This window comes from Corvus moneduloides, chromosome Z (assembly GCF_009650955.1).
Source record: "Corvus moneduloides isolate bCorMon1 chromosome Z, bCorMon1.pri, whole genome shotgun sequence".
In the NCBI taxonomy this organism is placed as follows: domain Eukaryota; kingdom Metazoa; phylum Chordata; class Aves; order Passeriformes; family Corvidae; genus Corvus; species Corvus moneduloides.
Window position 1 is genome coordinate 15,240,516 of NC_045511.1, and position 17,043 is coordinate 15,257,558.

General features: G+C 55.7%; 1 protein-coding gene across 4 annotated transcripts; it reads left to right on the forward strand.

Moving 5' to 3' along the window:
- The first annotated feature begins 819 nt into the window (after positions 1-819).
- LOC116437857 (receptor-type tyrosine-protein phosphatase kappa-like) lies at positions 820-16,967 on the forward strand. Of its 4 annotated transcripts, XM_032096136.1 has the most exons (26): positions 822-1,026; positions 2,502-2,744; positions 3,479-3,769; positions 4,156-4,253; positions 4,734-4,926; positions 5,061-5,172; positions 5,298-5,532; positions 5,767-5,806; positions 6,344-6,449; positions 6,630-6,697; positions 6,982-7,133; positions 7,270-7,357; positions 7,950-8,020; positions 8,424-8,460; positions 9,205-9,302; positions 9,474-9,590; positions 10,703-10,860; positions 10,937-11,072; positions 12,329-12,478; positions 12,661-12,760; positions 13,259-13,338; positions 13,755-13,889; positions 14,328-14,453; positions 15,025-15,182; positions 15,457-15,592; positions 16,097-16,967. In XM_032096136.1, exons 1-26 carry the CDS (start codon positions 918-920, stop codon positions 16,169-16,171), a joined length of 3,312 nt encoding a protein of 1,103 aa, XP_031952027.1. In that variant the 5' UTR covers positions 822-917; the 3' UTR covers positions 16,172-16,967. The 4 variants fall into 4 exon arrangements, 3 of the variants coding, with proteins under 3 accessions (XP_031952030.1, XP_031952029.1, XP_031952027.1); XR_004237498.1 differs by lacking the exon at positions 16,097-16,967 and having other exon boundaries at positions 820-1,026; positions 14,979-15,182; positions 15,457-15,548; XM_032096139.1 differs by lacking the exons at positions 15,025-15,182; positions 15,457-15,592; positions 16,097-16,967 and adding an exon at positions 14,855-14,972 and having other exon boundaries at positions 820-1,026.
- Positions 16,968-17,043: the final 76 nt, after the last annotated feature.

The window sequence follows — 17,043 nt, forward strand, 5'->3', positions numbered from 1 at the left end:
TGCTGAGCTAACTGCACCTCGTTGAGGGGAGCCATGAGCAGACCACCCTTCACCCTGGGCAGGAGTGTGTCCTGTGCGTGTGCCACAGGCAGAGCTGACGGACAAGTATGGTCTCTGTTCCTCTGTAGCCCCCCCATGTCTGATCACCCAGCCTTCTGGAATCCAAGACATCCAAAGTAGATGGGAGGTTCTGGAGGAAGAGAAAAGCAGTGGCTGCTGATGAGCAAAGGGCATGGTTTAGTACTGTGAGTGTTTTCTCAAGCACACAGCTGGCACTGTAGGGCAGCGTGGTCTGCACACTTGGGGACAGATGAGAGTGCTGCGAGGCTGAGAGGGAGCAGGAGGAGGAGGCAGCTGAGGATAGAGAAGCGGGGAAGGATGAGAGAGGCTGTGGGTTGAGTGTTTCTTTCAGAAGGACTGCAGACTGTTTCAGGCACTGAAGTACTCCTTGCAGTTCATGTCCCCATTCCTATCTGTGCTTCTGACCAGCTCTTTATGTGCTTTCTCAAAGGTCCTCCATCTCCTGTGATCATTGAGGGGAAGTGACTCATCACCACTCTAAAACCCACGCAGTGTCAGGAAGCACTTGGATATTACCTCAGAAACAGGAGTAATTCTTCTTGAATGCCCTGGTAACTAGGAGGGTTTTGGGAGGAAACTCTGGGATCTTGGTGACAAGGTTCCTTCTGTTGAGTCCCAGAGCCTGGATGCTCCTGGGGCAAAAAGATATCAAAAGGCAGAAGTGCTGACAGTGATGGGAGGCTCCCTGGCCAAAGAGGAAGCCTCCTGTATCTCATGAGGAGATGCATCTGTTTCCTTCCTGTGGTTGCAAGCCTTGCAGTCAGATACAGATGCCTGGGCTCAGAGGCAGCGAGTGGGGCTGAGATTTCAGTCCTGCCTGGGGACTTCATGCTAGAATGGCCCTGCAGTCGCTGGCTTTGAGGTTTCTCCTGGCCCTTGCATCTCTGCTGTCAGCACATGGCCAGGAAGAACTTTTCAACATCCAGGTAGTGCCTCAGGGAACAGGTAAGAAGTGGTTCTTGCTCTTGGAAGACTTTGCTGCCTTTCCTCCTATAAGCTGAATATTCATCTTCACTGCCTGCAGCCCTGGGCTGGAGCCCAGATGGACTCCTGAGGGCTGTGTCAGCTGGGGCACCCACTGCCTCGGCCCCAGGGACAGGAGCTACAATGCAGTGTACACTGGGGCTCTGCGGGACAGACAGGACTGGGCAGCATGTGCGGTGATGGGTCACACTCTTCAGAAAACCAGTTTGCCCATCATTCCCTGGAGACAATGGGCATGAGTTGGGCATCAGTTCACACACTGTGAATCAGGGGAAGGGTCTTCAGGGAGAAGAGGTGTCACTTTCTGTACACATCCTATCCCCAGGTGTGCCTGAGGGACATTGTGCCTGCTGAGAGCAGTGCAAGAGGGAATTTGCTGCTGCTTTGCCAGGCAGATGGGCTGGGGCAGGATCAGTGGCTGGGTACCTCAGCATGAGGTGGGTCATGGTGGTGTGCCAGGGGACAATGCTGCTGGTTGTGGTGCTCAGCTGGGCATCTCTGGTTCTCTGCCATCGGGGCTGTTTGAGAGCAAAGCCTGAGCACAAGTGGCTTGTCACCAGCATTTCCCTTTGTGGCTGTTCAGAGGGGGATCTGAACCTTGTGAGATCCCTTGCCTGCCCCTTTGGGAGAAGGAAGATTGTATTTTAAGCCCTTTCAGGCCTCACAAAGCTTCTTGCAGAAGCTTGAACAGGCAAGAGCTCCTTTCAGGAGCCAGTGTTCTTGCCTGAAACAATCACTGCCACAAAGCCTCCCCCTGCAGCACTGGACAAACTGCTGGGACCAGCTGTGCCTACTCAGCCTGGAGGATGGAGAATTTGGTGAGAAGGAAGGGTTGTGTCAGGAGAAGAGGGCAGGGGCATTGGTAAAGCAGGAGATGTGAATGGAGAAGGCACTGCTCACCTCCTGTCCCACTACCCAGCGGTGTGGGGCAGGAGGAGAGCGGCCAAGGGACTGAGTGAGTGAGAACAGGGAGCCCAGAAGTGTCACAGGGGCATGGCTGATCCCTGTGGGAGGGATGAGCCATGGCTGAAGGGACATGCATCCCAGCGGGAGTGGTGGTGCCACGGGCCAGCAAATGCCAGCTGAGCTGGGCTGGGTGACAGGCCTGAATGAGAGGTTGGAGGGCGTCTCCTGGTGCAGGGGTGATTGTCCTGGGAATCTCCCTGCTGTGGGCTGTGGAGAAGGGAATATGGTGCCCAGGACACAAGGGTGAATGGGGAAGGTTCATAGATGAGTGATCCTTCACAGTTTCCATGCACAAAGAAAGCCCCTTCCCAACACCTCTTGCCTGAAGGTCACATCCCAGCAGATGGATGTGTCACCTTCCCTCCCCCTTCATTGGCTGGAGGAGTTGCTGGGGATTTGTCTCCCACCACCCACCCATACCCCATCTCATCACCTCCAGCCCAAATAACATCCACTTTCACCTCTGCCAGAAATGTGCCAAAGGCCCCTGTGGGACTCCAGACTCCAGCTGGCACCAGACCAGAAGAATTACAAGAAGAATGAAGAAGTGATGCTGAGTTGTCCTGAAGGTTTCCAGCCATCCTTCACCCATGTCAAATGTTCAAGCGAAGTCCAGTCTTTCACTCGTGGGAAACCTGTGTACAGAGAAATCTGGAATGGAAGAGACTCCAAAGGTGCCTGGGCCCGCATTCGCTCCAGCGTAGAGTGCATCGGTAAGGAATGGATTGGGAGCCCTCTTGGCTGCCTTGCTCTGCCCTCCCTGAACAGGAAAAGCAGGCTGGGGGGCACAGGAGATTTGTGGCTCCGTGCTGCCTGGGGAAATGGCAAGTGCTGCTGAAGGCAGTGTCAAGTCCAGCCTGTAGATCACCACTGAGGTTGTCAGTGATAAGGGTCTCCCTGTGGGCTTCTGGCAAATTGATGTGCACAAAGGAGAAGAGCATGGGGGAGGGATGTGTGGTGGGGTTTGTGGCCAGCACACAGCATCACAGTTTGAGCAGGATCAGAGGGCTTTGCTGCCTGTGTCCTCTCAGACAGTGCAGCTGTGAGCACCACAGCTTGCTCCATGTGGGCTGGGCCCCCTCCAGGCTCTGTGGAATGGTGGGTGCAGGCTTGGCACCCTCTTCTCACAGCTTAGGGCATTCATGTTCCCTCCAAGGGAGAGCAGAGCTGTACCTGCTGGACTGTAGAGATTCTGGGACACACAGACACCTCAGTTTTGAATCGATGGGGAAAATTGCTTGAGCAGCAGTAGTTCCCTCACTCACCCACATTCATTCCTGTCCAACTCCTCCTGCTCCCCTTTGAGAGAGCTGCAGTGACCACCTTCAGTCTCTCCCTTTCCCTCCCACCGGGCTGTGTGATGAGCAAGGTTGTCTGACTGCAGCATCCTTGCATGGCTGGGAGTGGAAGGGAAGAGAGTGACCTTCTGGCAATCTTTCCTTCACAGAAGTCCTCCAGGTTGTCCCCGGGACCTTTGAGATTTCCAGCACCAGCATCAAACTGAACTGGACCTGCAGGTTCCCTGATGCCTGCCAGGGCATGAGGGCCATGTGCCGGCTGGCAGCGCCTTCCTCTCCTCCCTGTGAGGCTGAGGAGGTGAATGGAGAGCAGATGTTACATGGCCAGGCAGGAACATTCACCTGCTCTCCTTTGCAGCCCTTCACTGAGTATAGTGTCACCATCAGCCTGCCCCCCAATGAAACCCTTTTCTCATGGTTGTTCATGACAGAGGAAACAGGTATGTGAACAGAAATATCAGAGACGAAGAACAGTCCAGAGCTGTGTCACAGGTGGATAGATGTTCTCCTCACCTGTCAGCTCATGCAGAGCATCTCTGCTCCCTGCAGTGATATGCCTGGGATCAGGGCTGCTCGGATCCTGGGCAGCTCTGGGGAAGGGGCTGTGAGAAGAGCCCTGAGCAGGGCACGTCCCATTCTCATTGTCCCATGCCACACCCCACTGTTGTGCTTCCCCCTGCTGCAGCACGTGCAGCCTTTGCAGGGAACAAACCCTTCCTGGGAGTCCCTTTGCAGCCTGTCCCATGGCCAGGAGCTGCCTGCACCCTCCTCTGGCCTCAGCCCCTGCTCATGGCCCTGTGTGTGACCCCACCGTCTGTGCTTCCAGTGCCGGACAAACCAGAGGAGCTGTGGCTGGATCCCAACAGGGGCTCTCTCAGGTGGAAGGCGCTGCCCTCCTGCAAAGGGGAGATCATCGGATACCAGGTACCAAGGGACCAGGGCAGACCTTCAGCTCCGGGCCTGGAGCTGTGTGCAGGCAGACTGGGAAGTGTGGGAAAGGGACAGTCGTGATGACCTGAAGGAGGAAAGAGAAGCGCAGGGCTCCTCTTGTGGAGGATGTCACCACAGTGCCTGTGGTATTGCAAGACCTGTCCTCGGGCTCAGAACATGTATCTACAGCCCTTCAAACGAACAGCATCCCTCTTTCCTTCACAGGGGCTCAGCCCTGTGCTCACAGAGGCTGCTGCTCGCACATCCCGAGTGTTGGCTCCAAATTCTTCCTCTCCTCTTCTCTGCTCTGAGGTCCCCGCGCGGGGCTGAGGCTCCTGCCCGTTCCTCTCCGGAGCCTTCCCCACCGGGCCAGGCACACGGAAGGGCAGGCTGGCAGGGCCGTTGCCAGCTGCAGGCACCTTCCCAGCGGGCAGCTGGGAGCTGTTGCATTCCAGCTGTGTCTCCTGTCCGCAGCTGAGCATCACGGCCAGGAACGCCGGGGACAGCGGCGTGCTGGAGATGGAGCGGCTGCGGCTCAATGGCTCCGTCACCGAGCACCGGCTGCCGGAGCGCAGCCCTGGCCGCAGCTACGCGGTGACGATCCGGGGACTGACGGCTGCTGGAGCCGGGGCTGCGCTGGCGAGGGAGTTTCCCACCGGCAGCTCGGGTAAGCTTTGCTGTGTCGCTGTCCCAGGAGCCTGGGCACGGAGGAGCTGCGCTCGGCAGAGCTGCGTTGCCCGAGGCTGGCCCTGCTCCTCGCACAGCCCTGCCCGTGCTCATTCGGCGGGTGTTCCCCTCCAGACACCCCGCACCCCCAGGGCATCAGCTGCCGCAGCGTCCGCGACATCGCCCCATCCCAAGGGACGGCCGTGCTCCCCCTGCGCCCCATCGCCCGTCCCTCTGAGGCAGCCAGGTGAGCGCAGCTCTCGCAGCTCTGCAGCCCCGGCATGGCTCTCCCCACGCCAGCGCTGGCCTGCAGACGCCTCCTTTCCACTGTCCCCGCTGTCCCCCCCGTCCCACCGACTTTGAGCCCTGCAGGGAGCACCAGCTGATCGTGGCCACGACGCACGACGGCTCGGTGACGGAGAGCATCTGCGCGGGGCAGCCACAGCTCTTCAATGGCAGCGTCTACCTGGCCGCTCTTCTCAACCTCACCGCCCCCACGGACTTCGTGCTGGGCGACGGCAGCCGCGGGCAGGGCCACCACAACGCTGCCCTCCGCCCGGGCTGCGACTACACGGCCCTCCTGCGCCTCGTCCGCCTCTCGCCGCAGGTACCCATCGCGGGGCTCCTGCTCCCTGGGGATGCTGCCGGCCGGGGCTGGGCCCCTCGCTGCGTCTGGGCTGGCTGTGAGGGCACACTCCTCTCCCGTGCCTGGGCAGGATGGTGTCCCTGGGCTCCTGGGCCACAGCCGGCTCACTCGGTGGCCCTGGGTGGGGACCTGTGCTGCCAGGTAGGCTAGTGCTGCACGAGTGGGCTGAGCTCTCCCTCCTGTCTCCTCCAACAGGCAGAGAAGTTCACCTGTGTCTGCTACAGCTTCTCTGTTGGTAAGTGTCTCCTTGCTCGTGGTGCCCAAGCCTCTCTCCTGCATGTTCCCTTTTGCCAGCCTGGCAGCTTCCCTGGAAATGAGCTGACACAGGGCAGATGTGGTGGCGTACTGCTGTACTTTGGTCTTCATAGAAGTTCTCTAGATCTTGAGGCTATCTATGGTAGAGAGGCTTCGGACATCCTCAGGACACCTGGGTAGGTGTGGCTCCAGTGGCCTCTGGACATTGCACATCATCCCTGCTATCACCACATATTTAGTTCTAGTCCCAGTGGTCCCCTTGTGATGTGTAACCCCTAAATGCAGATACCTCACCAGACTCTGGCAGTGCCTGGGGCCGTCAGGGACACAGGATCCACAACAGATGGTATCACACCAAGCAAGCACCTTCTCCTTCTGCCCCAACTTAGCTTTTCTCTAAAGCAAAGCCTGGAGTGGAAGACAAGAGAAGTTGCTTTACACTCCACGTCTCTATGGGATCTCCCAATGCTTGGTTCAGGCTGTGCAGGAGCCTGACCCTGGGTTGTGCTGCTTGCAGGGCAGGAGCCATCATCTCTGCTGGACAGGAAGCCAGTGGTTATGACAGTAGCTCTGGCTGTTGGATGCCTGGCACTGGGGATTTTGCTGCTCTTTGTGCTCTTCAGGTCAGTATGTGCCTCACCTCTCCTGCCCTCTGTGAGGCATTCATCAGCTTGCAATGGCAGGGAGAGTCCCAGTGGAGCCTGAGATGAGGCAGGGTGGGAGGCAGGGTGGCTAGATGGGCAACAGGCTCTCCTCTGTCTCTCTGTTCTGCTGGTCTGTGGACCTGACTTGCTGTTTTCCAGGCTGAAGCACAACAGATCAAAAGCGTCAGAGAACAACAGCACTATACCCCTGAGAGGATGTCAAAAAGGTGAAGTATGAGCAAGGGCCCTGTGTGCCTTGTCTAGACAGGCTGTCTGTTAAAAGCACAGGCAGGATGGTTGCTGGTTCCATAAGGTCCTTGCAGGAACAAGGTGATCAGAGCTGCCTGGCACAGGGAAAGGGACACCTCCCAGGACAAGGGAACAGTGTGGGGAGGGACAATCTAAGGTTTGGAGAAGTCCTGGCTGCTGCAATGCCATCTCAGTCCCCACTGCAGAGTGCCAGGACTGGCCAGTTTAGCATCAGTTGGGTGCTGAAGTCCTGTCCTTGTAGTCCCTGCAGATGTACGCAAGCCGAACACACAGATCCTGGTGGAAGAACTGCTGGAGGCTCTGAAGATGTTTAAGAGGGAAGAAATAGAGGCAGAGCAGACAGATGATGAATCAGTTGACAGGCATGGTGCTGGGCTTCTTAGAGAATATCAGGTCTGGTTTAGCTTTGCTTTCCCACCTGGCAGCACTGCCCACCTCTTACCCTTTCCCTGGATGTGTGATGCAGTTGGCCTTGGCCAGCCCCAGAATACATCCCAACGCAGAGTGGGCTTGTCTTCTTCCTCCACAGCAATTGTCCTCCACTTTGTTGCACCCCTGCAATGCTGGGAAGGAGCTATGTAATCAATACAAGAACCGCTACAAGAGCATTATCCCATGTAAGCAGAGCTCTTCAGGGGTTGGCTCAGGCTCTTGGAGCTGGTTGGGATAGCACAGGATGCTGGGTTGGTGTAGGTGCCCCTCCGACACTTCAGAAATACTGAGCTACTTATCTCATCCTCTGTGGCCCCTGAAACCCTGAGGGATTTCTGGCCCCATTGTTCTATATCCCATTGGAGGATCCATGTTCTGCCCTTCAAATCGCCCTGCAAACTTAATCAAACATCACTATATTCCTGTTCTTGACACTAGGCATTGCTGAACACTGCCATGTTCCATCCCGAGGCAGGTATTTGTGGGAAAGTGGAAGGAGTGACCCAATTTCTTTCAAACTTTAAAGCTCCTCTGGGCTCCACATGGTGTGTACATTTGGCCATTTCATAATCTTGCCTAAAACCCCATTGTACTTCCTGCTGTGCCATGTCACCCTTTGTCTCCTCAGCTGTTCTTTAACCCCGAACATGTCCTGAGGCCTGGGGTGCTGCTGAGGAGACAACAGACAGTCACAGACTTTAATAAATTATGCCTTCCCCCTTAATCAGTCTCTTTGTTGCTGCCCTAAAGCATCGGCCCACCTCCCTTCTCTTTCAGATGATCACTGCCGTGTGGTGCTGCAGCCCTCTGACACTGGGAATGGCTACATCAATGCCAGCTACGTGGATGTAGGTAGCAAGGAATTATTACCCTGGGAAGGGTAGGAAAGGTGCCTGGCTGTGCTGGGTGAGGACAGTCCTGCTCACATGGGGGGGGGGGAGGGGGAGGCGGGCTGAGGTCTGGCTCTTCTTGCCCTCAAGGGATGTTCCCTGAATCCCCTCAGAGCTGCCTGGAGTAGCCTGGGTTTGTGTGTTCTCGTCTCTAACAAAAAGGGACATGTGTGAGGGGACAGGAGCTGAGATGCAGCCCCTGGGTACCCACTGTCTGTGCTGGCCAGGAGAGGTGCTGTGGGACACACTGTGCTGAGGGTTATGGGCTTTGGTGCCTGTGGAGATGGATGGATCCTTTATTTCATTCCCTGTTAAACATTTAACCCATGTGATCTGAGCTGTTTGAATCTCTCCCCTGCAGAGCTACCGAAGTCCACGCTTCTTCATTGCAGCTCAAGGTAGGTGCTCCCAAACCTCAATCCTCAGGAGATTGCAGTCACTGCCCTGAGAATTCTGGGGAATGAGGAGCTGGGATAGCAGCCAAGGAGCTGTGAATGGCTCACTCCAAGTCTCTGTATCCCATGGGTCTCTGTCCTGAACAGTGGTTACAGCTGCTTCAGGGCATGGAAGGTCTTAGTGGTAGCTTGGCAGCAGCTGGAGCTGGTGTCTGTGCTGCCCAGTCTGAGGACGTGGTCCTTCCACCCACAAGCCTACTTTGTTCCCTTTGGCAGCTGGCCAAAGGGAACAAACATGTCGGGGACAACCCTGCAAATGCCTGGCATGTCTGCACCCAGTGCACTCAGATACAACCTCTTCTCAACAGTGCGAAGCCTGGATGGGCTTGTCTGCTCTGTGCAGCATGCAGTGAGGAGATCCCTGCAGAGCTGCAAAAATGCTCTTTGGGAAATAGGACCCTAAATATGGGAGCAGCTCATAGTCATCTCAAGAGTCTGCATGCGGGAGCCCCTAAAGCAGCAGTGAATCCCTGACATGTCCTGGGCTCATCTTCTCTCCCTCCTCCTTGTCCTAATTTCTAACATGGTGATGGAGCCGATGTGGGCAGCACCCCTGTCAGGTGCTGACATCCCCTGGCTGTGCCTCTGTCCCTGGGTAGAGGAAAGCCTGGGAATGTCCAAATTGTGCATGGGAACACACCCCCATGGCTTGGACACTGGCACAGGGCTTTCCTCTTCCTTCCCAAGGCCCCTTGGCTGGGACAGTGGTGGATTTCTGGCAGATGGTCTGGCAGGAGAAGACCTCAGTCATTGTGATGCTGACGGGCTTAGTGGAGCAGAACAAGGTAGAGAAAACCTCTCAGCCCATGCTCAGCCCGGGCATTGCCAGAGCCCAGGCTTCCACACATGCTGTGCTCCCAGTGCAGCCATCAGTGAGGGCAGGGAGCAGCTCTGCACCCCTGCAGTCCTCCCCTTGTGAGTTTGCCTACGCCCAGATGTCTCACTGCTGTTGACAGATCAAGTGTGAGCAGTACTGGCCAGAGCAGGAGCAGGTCTACGGTGACTTCACTGTGACACTCAACAACACCTGGACCACCACAGGCCTTGTCAAACGCATCTTCTGCCTGCAAAAGGTAAGCCTGGCATGGAACTGAGGTGAGAATGCAGGACGCATTTGGGTTCCAGCAGCTGGTGGGAGCTGTCAGCCCCAAACCCTCTGGGGATCTCTGCCTGGTCTCCAGCACAAGAAGGTCTGGTGTTAGCACGTTGCTATCACTGGAATCCCTACCAGGGCATCAGTCCCAGGTTTCTGTGCCAGGCAAAGGCAGTCAGTCAGCTCCAGTGGTCACCCCAGAAGATGAGTCTGGACTGACAATGTGCATGGGAATGTTGTGGATTCTTGAGGGCTTGGGTGAGGAGATTGCACAGGGTACAAAAGCAGTTAAAGGGTATAAAATGGAATATCTGCACATCCAGGGTGATGGGACAGGTGCCCGCCTGTCACCTGAATCAATCTGCAGAAGGTCCACACTGAAGCTCCTTGGTCACTTACAGTCCTAAACCTGGACAGATAGTTTATGGTTTCAGATAACCTGCATAGGGTCGTTTCTCAAGGTGGGTGCTCCTGCTGAAGTTACACTTCAGATAAAAAGCAGAAACTGAAGGAGCTGCAAGGAGGAAAACCAGGTACAATATAAAGAAATTGCAGTTATGCATATTCCTGTCCTTTCTTGTCTTGCCCAGAGCAAGATGTAGCTGAAATGTAAAGCTCCAAGAGCACCTGATGGTAAGATGTAGCATTAGTTCTTGCCAAGTGAATGTAATGTTTAGGGAAAAACACATAATGGTCTGGTAACAAAAGTGACTACGTTCACATTAGCGTAGAAACAGCCTTAGGGTATATATTTTCTGGGTAAGTCAGGGCTTTTTGACGACTGTAGAAATACCCTAAGCTGTGATTTTTATAGTTTTCCTCTGGAGTACAAGCTGCTTTTCCTGCTTTGTGTTCACTGTTCACAGCACAGTGAAGCAGAGGACAAAATTAATTGTGTGTCTGTGTGATGGATGAATCTGCCCTTTACTGTCTGAGGAGCTTACGCTGTGGGTGCTGGAGGGAGCACTCTGTGGCGGTGCCCCTCTGAAGTGGTATTCTCACTGCTCCCTCCTTGCTGGCATGCAGTCACTTCACACAAGTCTGCTGGCTGCTTCCAGCTCCCCATTGCCAGCCACGTCTCCCTCTTTGCAGGCAGGCTGTGCTCTCCCAAGAGCGGTGGAGCAGTTTCACTACCTGCTGTGGCCAGACCATGGAGTGCCCAGAAACCCTTCCCAGCTCCTGTACTTGGTGGAGGTGGTGAACAAGAGGGTGTTGGAAGCGCCTGCTGGACCCGTGTTGGTGCACTGCAGGTACCAGGCTGGGCGAGTTTGGGTGCTGGGGCATTGCCAGCAGGGGCAGCACTGACCCAGTTTTCTGTGTCCTCAGTGCAGGGATCGGGCGCACAGGTACCTTCATCGCCCTGGACTTCCTCTTGAAGATGGGAAAGGCTGAGGGGAAGGTGGATGTGTTTCACTGCGTGCAGCAGCTGCGGGAGCAGCGGGTCAGCATGGTGCAGACCAAGGTGAGGAGACGTACTTGCTCCCTGCACACCTCGGGCTGCAGGTCCAATTCCCACCTGTGGGAGTCGGCACAGGCAGGCGGCCAGAACAACCACAAAACCATGGCTGGAATGCCAAGAGTAAATTTATGTCATTACCTCCCTAGCTGGAGGATCCCAAAGCAACACCCAGGAGGTGACACACCAGGAGGTGACACACCAGCACCATCAGGCTCAGTCAATCTTAGGGGACGGCGGGGCTGCTGTTTGCACCCATTTATGAAGGGCACGTGCAGTTTACCAGCTGTGCTGTGATCTCTTCTGTGTTTCTATTATCTGTGGTCTTTGATTTCTCCCAAAACAGTGAGCTCAAGCTTGTCTGTAAGAATGGCCTCCAAGTTTCTGTAAACACCTACATTATCTCTACACAGATTCTACTCCTCAATGCAGACAGATGATAAACAGCAGTGTGCTGTATGTAGGATTTCTCATACTGTCGTTTTCCAGACGTTGACATTCCCAGCTGTACAGCCACTTGAGCAAATCCACCATGCTCCTTGCCATTCTTCTGCTTTCAACTCTTTGCTCTCAACACCACCCTTCCCAGGGATGTGGCATGCAAAGCCGAATTAGCTGTGCTGTTCATGATCTAGCCACAGGGACTCGGGCTGCCAGGTGGTGGATACTGCAGGATCCTTTTTCAATACTGTGTCGAAACCTAGTTGGGCTCTGTGTTTCCCTGAGACTCTCTGAGGTATCAGCAGCATTTGTATGGATCGGTCACCCTGATATAGAAGGGCTGTCTGGTAGGCAAGGATCATGAATGAGAGTCCACCTCTCCCTCAGGCTTTTAGGATGTCTGCCCTCCTGGCATCTCTTGGGCAGCAGCGTCCTGGCCTAGGGACTATGTCCCTGTGGTCTGCTTAGTGCTGGGTTCCTTTGGAGAAAACTAGGTTGGGCTGGACCAACCATCTGCTTGTAGGAGGTCGACTTAGTCCACAGGTTTCCTGAGCTGCCTTCCCCAGAACAGGGGTCTGGTCTGAGAGGGAGCATTAAACCTCAGGAAGATGATCTTGTCTGGGTTGCTGGAATTGCTGGCTGCATCCCAAAGCAGGGCTGCCTGCAATGAGAAGCGTCTGGCCTCAGGGATCTGCAGCAGGAAGGTGAAGGATGAACCTGGCTCACTTCTGGCACAGTTTGATGACAGCTGGTGGTCCGGAGCTCCAGGGCTCTTCCTGGACTGGCTCCAGACTGCGCAGCTGACCTGTATCCTCATGCAGGAGCAGTACAGTTTCCTTTACGAGGCGCTGCTTGAAGGCTTGCTCTGTGGCAACACCGGGGTCCCAGTGGAGAGCATCTCCACCCTTGTCCACTCCCTTCGAGAAGATGAGACCTCAGGCCACAACAGTGTCCTAGAGAAGGAGTTCAAGGTACCACCAGGATATGGTGCACTGGGGCTGTGAGGGCTCATCTGTGATGCCAACACCATCACTGCTCCCCTCCCCAGCAGTGGGATGGAGACGGGTGATCCTTTCTCTGGGGTGGCTCAATAAGGTGAAGGCAGGAGGAAGGACTGACAGGCAGGACTGACTTTGGTGAATCACCTCTACAGGCCCTGCAGAGCTTTTCTGAGTTGTTCCAGCTCCTGCCGTGCAGAGAAGCAGAGAAACCCAGAAACCAACCCAAGAACCGCAAGCCAGGGATCCTGCCAGGTAACACTGGCAGGGCTGGGCAGCCCCTTGCTCTAAAATCCAGTGTCTGATAGCAGCAGGGGAAAACAATGCTTTCCTGCTGCCTCCCTCCCTGGCCCATGGCACTCACAGGTTCTGCTCAAGGTCCAGTCATTGTTTTCTGGTTAGTAGATAATAAATACTGATTCCTTCTGAGCCTGTTGGAAGTACATGGGGTACACCTGGGATAAAGATGTCCCTGGTCTAAACTTTCCCAGTGGAGAAGCTCAGATGAGGCACATCAGGGAGCAGTGAGGAGGATGGATCTGCTGTGCAGTGCCCATGAGGTTTTGGATAACCCACATCAGTGTGCCCTGAGCTGTTGCAGCCATGGGTGTGGTGGTGCCTGTCCATTCAAGCCTCTCCAGCCCATGCTGCAGGGAGCTATGTTGACCATATCTGTTGCAGGGAAAGCCCACTGCCTCTCTGTAGGGAGAGAATGACCCATTACTTCCCTCTCTCTGCTCCTTGCCTCTGCAGCGGATTCCTGCCGGCCCATCCTGATGTCCTCGGTGAACGCAGACGGCTCGCCAGCTTACATCAACGCCGTGTTTGCCAGCGTAAGGCTCCGGCCCCCGCCAGAGTGGGAGCTGCTCAGGGCCCTCCCGCGCACCTCTGCTCAAGGCCCGGGGAGAGCATCCCAGCCAGGGCTGAGGTGCCCCAGCCCTCGGGCTCCTGCACAGTGACTGCTGGCCCTGCTGCCAGGAGATGGCCCCCGCGATCGCGATCGGCGGAGCCCTGCCCGTGCAGGCAGCGCAGCAGCCTGTGCTGGCCACAGCCTGCGGGCAGCTGAGCCCGGGTGTCATGAGCTGAGGGGGCAGCGGGGCTCAAACCGAGCTGCTCTGAGCAGGGCTGGGGTGGCCTGTGTCTTCTCCATCTCCGCAGGGAGGCAGGGAGCCGTTCCTGCTGTGGGAAGGGCTCTCGGGGAGTGGATCGTGGAACTCTCCCCCCACATGCATTACGGTGTGTTTTGCAGACGTACACCGAGGAGGAGAGAATCATCATCACCCAGCTGCCTTTCCCCACCACGCTGGTGGATTTCTGGGCTCTGGTTTGGGATTACACCTGCACATCGGTGGTAGTGCTGAATCAACTGCAGGAGCTGGACAAGGTCAGCAGCCCAAGCACAGCTCTCCCCTCCTGGTTCCCTGTGAGGCCGAGCAGTGTGATTTCTGCCTTTGACCCTGCATGGCTCTTACCATGAGAGCCCTGCTTGCACCAGGACCTACTGCAGGCTTGTGGGGCTCCACCTGGGAGAGCCCTGAGGACAGTCCCAGCACCACGGTGCCACAGCAGTGGGCTGTCCCCCAGCCTCACTGCAAGTGAGCATCCCTCAGGTTTTGTTTACCCCTGCCCCGGTGTCCTCTCTGCTGGAGTGTTGTCTTCTGGCTGCAGTACTGGGTTGGTGCCCAGCAAGTGTCTGGCAGAGACATGTGTACATGGCTTATGGGCAAGGGGCTGGTGTGAGCCCACCCATACGAGGGGCTGAGCTCTGCCCTGCATGCAACCCGGGGCCATGTGTAATCATGCACCTCTCCCCCTCCCCCAGACATACGTGCTGTTCTGGCCCACCCAGGGCGAAGATGACTATGGCCGTTTCCATGTCCAGCTGATCTCAGAGGAGCCTGGGGCTGGCTTCACAACCTGGACACTTGTCCTCAGCAATAGACAGCAGGTGGGCTCTTTGCTCAGAGATGGCAAACTCCTTTGAGAAGAACCTTTGTGAGAACTGGGAGGACCAGCTGTCAACAGGCTTTAATTTGGGGTCAAAGTCACAGCTAGAGATGGCAGAGGGATCTGGTGGAGTCCTGGAAGGGCACTGGCCAGAGCAGGGTCTTTTTCCTTGGGAGAGAGGTTACTCACAAGGAAGTGAGGCTGCAGGCAGAGATACAGCTCAGAGGTATTTTTGTGTGCCTTTCCAACTAGAGGACAGCAGCTGTGGATGGAGTTTGTGCATATTGGTGGTTCATGGAAGGGGACAACTATTGCAGGCAGCTGGACATGGGACTGGTGTCAGTCTGAGCTGCACCTGGTGCTCAGCTCTTCTCTTATGCTCTGTCCATCTGCCGATCTCAGAGCACTCAGTGGAGGAGGGCAAAGTCTGGAGTGGCATCTCCCGTTGTGAAGCTGTTCCCTTGATCCAGTGTGCATGGCTGAGCCAGGACTGGCATGCACTGTCCCTCTCCTTCCCTCTATGAAGCCAATAGGTCTCTGCTCTGCCCAGCCCAGTCTTTCTTCCCCGCTAGCCCAAGAAAGCTGCAGTGGAAATCCGGTTACATCAACTGACAGACTGGCCCATGCAGCAGCATCTTCCCCCACACCCTGACACCATCATCAGCTTGCTAGGGAAGGTGGAGACACACCATCGGCAGAGCCAGGATGGACATATCCTTGTCACCTGCTGGTGAGTGATGTCTCTTGGGGGAGCAGCCATGGCACAGAGCTGGACACAGCCCAGACTGTGTCAGTGAACTTGCTCACAGCTCCATCTTGGGTGGATGTATGGATATGGGGTCAGCTATGTTCAGGGAGGAAGGCTTCCCTGTGGAGGCTAGCTGGGTGTGGGATCTGTGGGCAAGATCATCCTGAGAGTGTGGGTGTCTAGGAGGACACCTCTGAGGCCCTGCCCTGCCACCTGATCCCAGAGCAAATGGCTCTCCCTTTACCCTCCTCCTCAGGGATGGAGCCAGCCGGAGTGGGATCTTCTGTGCTGCTAGTTTCCTGTGTGAGCAGATCCAGAGTGAGGGGATGGTGGATGTATCCCAGGCTGTGAGGATGCTGAAGAGGCGGCGGAGACAGTTCATTAAAGATGTGGTAAGTGCTGACTTCCAACCCAGAGGGATGGCAACACTAAAACAAGAGCCATATCCTGGATTGCCACAGCAGCTGCCCTGCCCCTCTGTGCTCAGATCATCCTGAGGCCAGCAGGGGTGCATGAGATCTTTGAAAACCCTGTTGTCTGCTGCTGGGATGTACCCACTCACTCAGCAGCAGGTTCTGCAGAACTGAATGGGCACCAAAGCATCCTGCATGATGAGTGGCCCCTTTCTGGTCCACCTGGCTGCTCAACACTTTGTGCTGTGGAGGCTGGCTCTCCTCCCAAAACCAGCTGGCTCCAGTGCTGGGGTAGTCCAGCCCTCCAGCTCCTGGAGTACACGCCTGTGATTCCTCAGCAGGGGAAAGTGGACTCCAGCTGGGAGGACGAGGGTGGACTGTACCTGTATTTGGCATGCTCAGGAAGCTGTTGGAGACCAGGGCTGACATGCCACTGCAGGTGTTGGTCCACCAGAGTCTCATGCACATCCTTTTTTTCCACAGGAACAGTATGGGCTCTGCTATGAACTAGCCCTCAGTTACCTGAATTCCTTTGAAACCTATGGGAATTTCAAGTAGGGGCATGACCACAGCCCATCTCTGGATGGGACTTTGACTCCCTGGATAACTCTTCATCAGTAACAGTGGAAGCAAGAGGAAACAAAAGGGATGTGCATGACCCCAAGATGCTTCACTCCCCTGAAAAACCACCCCAAGGGTCCTCCGTGGCTGGAGAGCACAATCTGGACTGTCTCGAAATTGTGGCCAGGCTTTGAAATGGGAACCTGACCCTTTGCTCAGCACTTGTGCAGGAACTTATCTGGAATCACATCCTGAGTATGCAGAGCAGAGGCACTAGGGCTTGACCTATCCTTCCTTGCCAAGGATGTCGAGCACAGCTGTCTCATCCAGGTTCCATTGTCCCCTCAGGTAGCCCCGAAGAAAGTGGGGTAGCACCAACACCCACATTGTGTTTGGTCAGGGAAGTATCAAACTGCTGCAAGATCCATGGTGCTGAGGAGCACAGGATATCTGTCCTACTTTGGGAGAAGCATGAAGCCCAAAGTCAACAAGACCCAACAGTGGGACAACCCATGGTTCTGCAGGGCTAAACTGGTGCTTCAAACCCCACACAATCCCTTCTGGGGGCTTCATCTTCCAGGTGCTTCTCCAAGTGCCACTGCCCTACCACCTCCAGAGAAACTCTATCATCAGCCTGTCTGGCTGCACCATGGCAATCCCAGGTTATAGTGGCTCAGCTTGAATATCCTGGATGTGCTTCAAGCAGTACTCAGAGACAGGAGACCTGAGAACCAGGAGTGACCCCATGGCTCTCTGTCCTGTGTCTTACCAATAAAGGCTATGGTGGTGGTGACATCTGATTTTCGCTTTTCTTCCAGGTTTGACCCAGCACAGGGGCCACAAAGGAACTGAAAGCACAGAGATCCCAC